This window comes from Phalaenopsis equestris, unplaced genomic scaffold, assembly GCF_001263595.1.
Source record: "Phalaenopsis equestris unplaced genomic scaffold, ASM126359v1 Scaffold000165, whole genome shotgun sequence".
NCBI lineage: Eukaryota > Viridiplantae > Streptophyta > Magnoliopsida > Asparagales > Orchidaceae > Phalaenopsis > Phalaenopsis equestris.
Window position 1 is genome coordinate 170,023 of NW_018164607.1, and position 3,153 is coordinate 173,175.

The 3,153-nt window shown below is 42.0% G+C and overlaps 1 protein-coding gene across 1 annotated transcript in view; it reads right to left on the reverse strand.

The window, feature by feature from the left end:
• The window catches only part of LOC110022046 (heavy metal-associated isoprenylated plant protein 32-like), a 5,491-nt gene extending 3,602 nt beyond the window's left edge, over positions 1 to 1,889 (reverse strand). Inside the window, 4 exon segments of the mRNA XM_020720824.1 lie at positions 3 to 275; positions 278 to 1,152; positions 1,308 to 1,383; positions 1,556 to 1,889. Of these exon segments, the coding sequence (XP_020576483.1) occupies positions 3 to 275; positions 278 to 1,152; positions 1,308 to 1,383; positions 1,556 to 1,594 (1,263 nt within the window). The 5' untranslated portion in view covers positions 1,595 to 1,889.
• Between the last annotated feature and the right edge of the window lie 1,264 nt (positions 1,890 to 3,153).

Sequence of the window (3,153 nt, forward strand, 5' to 3'; positions counted from 1 at the left end):
ATCATCGGCGGGTAGCCGCGATCCTGTCCATTCATCATCATTCTCTGCTGTTGCTGTGCCTGCAGCATCGCCGCCATGTATTGCTGTTGATACGGATTTCCAGCACCTGCACCGGCGGCGGCCATCATCTCCGGATTCATCGCCGGCATCCCGCCTGCCGGAAAATAGCCCGGCGGAGCCATGCCTTGGGGAAGACCCTGAGCTGCTCCTACTCCATGACCCATAGGTGGAATCAGTCCCATTTGACCAGGATTCATCCCGCCGGGAAAAGCCCGGGATTCCCCCCGCCGGGAAAACCGGCAGGCGGTCGCATCGGTTCGCCTCTAGCGCCGGGAGCTCCGCCTCCGGCGCCGGCGCCTCCGCCGCCCGCGGCGGCTCCCTTTTTCCCGGAATTAGGGTTGGGTTTGTAATTTCCGTTGTTTCCAGTGTTCTTGGAATCCTGTGCCCCGCCTCCGCCGCCAACAGCTACCTTTCCTACATTCTTGGCTCCTCCGACGCCCTGGTTCTGGATTGCGCCGCCCTTCTTCCCGTTCTTAGCATCGTTGTTTCCGTTCATCCCTTTGACCTGCACTGGGATTTCAACACCTCCTTTCTTCCCGTTCTTCTTGTCGGGCAACATCATCACTCCATTGTCAGCGTTGGGCTGAGCAGAACCAGGCTTGAGCTTGATGTTCCGGAAGTCGTCATCAAAATCGGCGTCAAAACCGTCGAACTCGTCGATGTCCTCGTCATCATAGTCGTCGTCGTCATCGTCGTCGTAATCGTCATAATCACTGCAATCTTCACCGACTTCTGGCGGCAGAGCGAACTTCACCGATTTGGGGTCTTTTTGGAAGGGGAACTTCAAATCTTTGAGTTGGGGGATCTTCATGTCTTTTAGCCCTTTCATCTGCGGCATCGGTGCTCCTTGGCCAGTGTGATCTTTTCCTCCACCGCCGGCGGTGGCGCCGGGTTTAGCTGGCTTGCCGTTGTCCTTGTTCGGCTGAGCTTTATGGTTGGGTTTTTGCAGCTGGGTGATGTTGACGCCCTTGGGATGAAGCAGCTCTGCGTGCTTTCCGGCTTTGTGAAGCTTTTTGATTAGCGTGGCCGGATCCACATTGCCGGACACTGTAACTCTCCCCTGCTCTGAATCAATGGCTGTCTCGAAAACCCCTGTGTGAGCGAAAAGATAGAACTTGTTAGCCATTAAAGACGCGCGCGGCCACTGGAATAGCAGTAAAAACTAGCCTTTTGCGTTATAATTGATTTCCATAAAAAATCAGAGCAGCCATTTAAGCAAAAAATAAGAGTTTTAACTTGAACTCTACCTTCAACTTTCTGAAGCAGCTTCTTCACCTTTTGCTTACAGCCATCACAATGTATGTTTACCTTCAGCACACAGGTCTGCAACAAGGAAAAATCACAAAAAAAAAAAGGATTAGAGAAATAGAATCATAGATCAGTGAATTAACAAACGGTGGAGTCTTCATATCATGAACTGCAACAGATCTTGGCGAATACAGTACAGATATGAGATGAGAAATTGCAGATCAGTATGAAGAGAGAGTAAGAGCACCTGTATTTTGAGAAATTTGACTTCATCTTCCTTGTTCATTGTTCACAACAAGCGATTCTTAGCCCAAAATTATAAAATTAGTAGAGATTTCAGATCTGAAGGGAGGAGCAAGAGGCAGTGCAGAAGAAAAGGTAACAAAACACTAATATCCTTTGGAGTTTCCTTGAAACACAGAGAGAGGAATCAAGAGCAGTTTGGATGGAGAAGGATGGAAAGCAAAAGAACGGATTTTTAGTCCTGCTCTGGCTCTCCCAAAGCAAGTAAGAGAGATAGAAGAGTGAGGATTCTAAATCGCAGAGGCAATCTTCATTAGCTGCATCCTTGCCCTTTATTGGTTTTTTTCCCCAATAGTTTGGCTTTTACATGGAAACCCTTCGGGATAAAATATTTGATTATACGATTTCATTCACTGGAAAGAACAAAAAGACCCACAAGTAAAAATGGGTATAAAAATAATAAAGGAAAAAAAACTATAAAGATGTTAAGTGAGCGTTGATCTTGCATAGATTCCTTAATTACATTTAGCAGTCTAAAAAAAAATCAATGTGTGGTGACCTGTTTCACTTCACGTTGGCTAAAACACTGTAAAAATCTGCAAGACATTGAAATTTGCTTTCTAGAAAATTAAAAAAAACAAAAAAATAAAAAACTTACTTTCATTTTTGTCCCAAGACATTGAAATTTGCTTTCTAGAAAATTAAAAAAAAAACAAAAAAAATAAAAAACTTACTTTCATTTTTGTCCCATGGAAAGTACTAATGGCTTCCAATAGTTCCCTCTTCTTTTCTAACTTCTACTCATGTTTTCTTCTCCTATTTTAACTGTTTATTTCATTTTTCTCCAATTTCTCCTACATTCCTATTTTTTTTTATTTTTCTTCAGACTTCTACGAAATCCAACTCCCAATGTCTTAGTCTACTTAGTCTTGTCACAAATTTAAACTCCTCTCCATGTCTCTCATCTCATTTTCGACAGTTTCTCTCAACTCATTATCTGCAGACCTTAATTTATGACTGTGACCCACTAGCCCCAACCACACACCTCATTCGAAGCCATTAATTTGCTTCTCTATTTCTCACCCAATAGGATTTTAATTCAGATTTCTTTGGTATGGATTATATATTTATATTCACATTAATAGAAGATCACATTGAAATCATTGCTTAACCTAGCTCTTCTTCTTCAATTTCTCTTGTTTTATTTATATTTAAATTTGTTGATAGATACTGAAATTATTATCTATATTTAACTGATGTGATTAGGCAAGGAACTTATAGTCAATAGTATGTAGTAACCCAGTTATTCACGTTTAGATGTTTTGTTGGTACAGATTTTAGAAAATGATGTGTACTGTATAAGTGATCATAATATTTTTTTAAGCAGTTCAGATGTGTTGATTTTCAATGGAAGATATAAAAAGCACTTTGTCGAAGACTTAGAGGATACAACGCATTACGGGATAGAAGGAAAATGTTGAGATACGAAGCCCATGTGTGAGAGTGTTAAGTTTGTAGAGTGTTTGTGAGGTATTTGAGTGTGGAACTATTTTTATACATTTAGGACATCATTTAGAGAAGGAAGAAAGATAAATGTTCAAT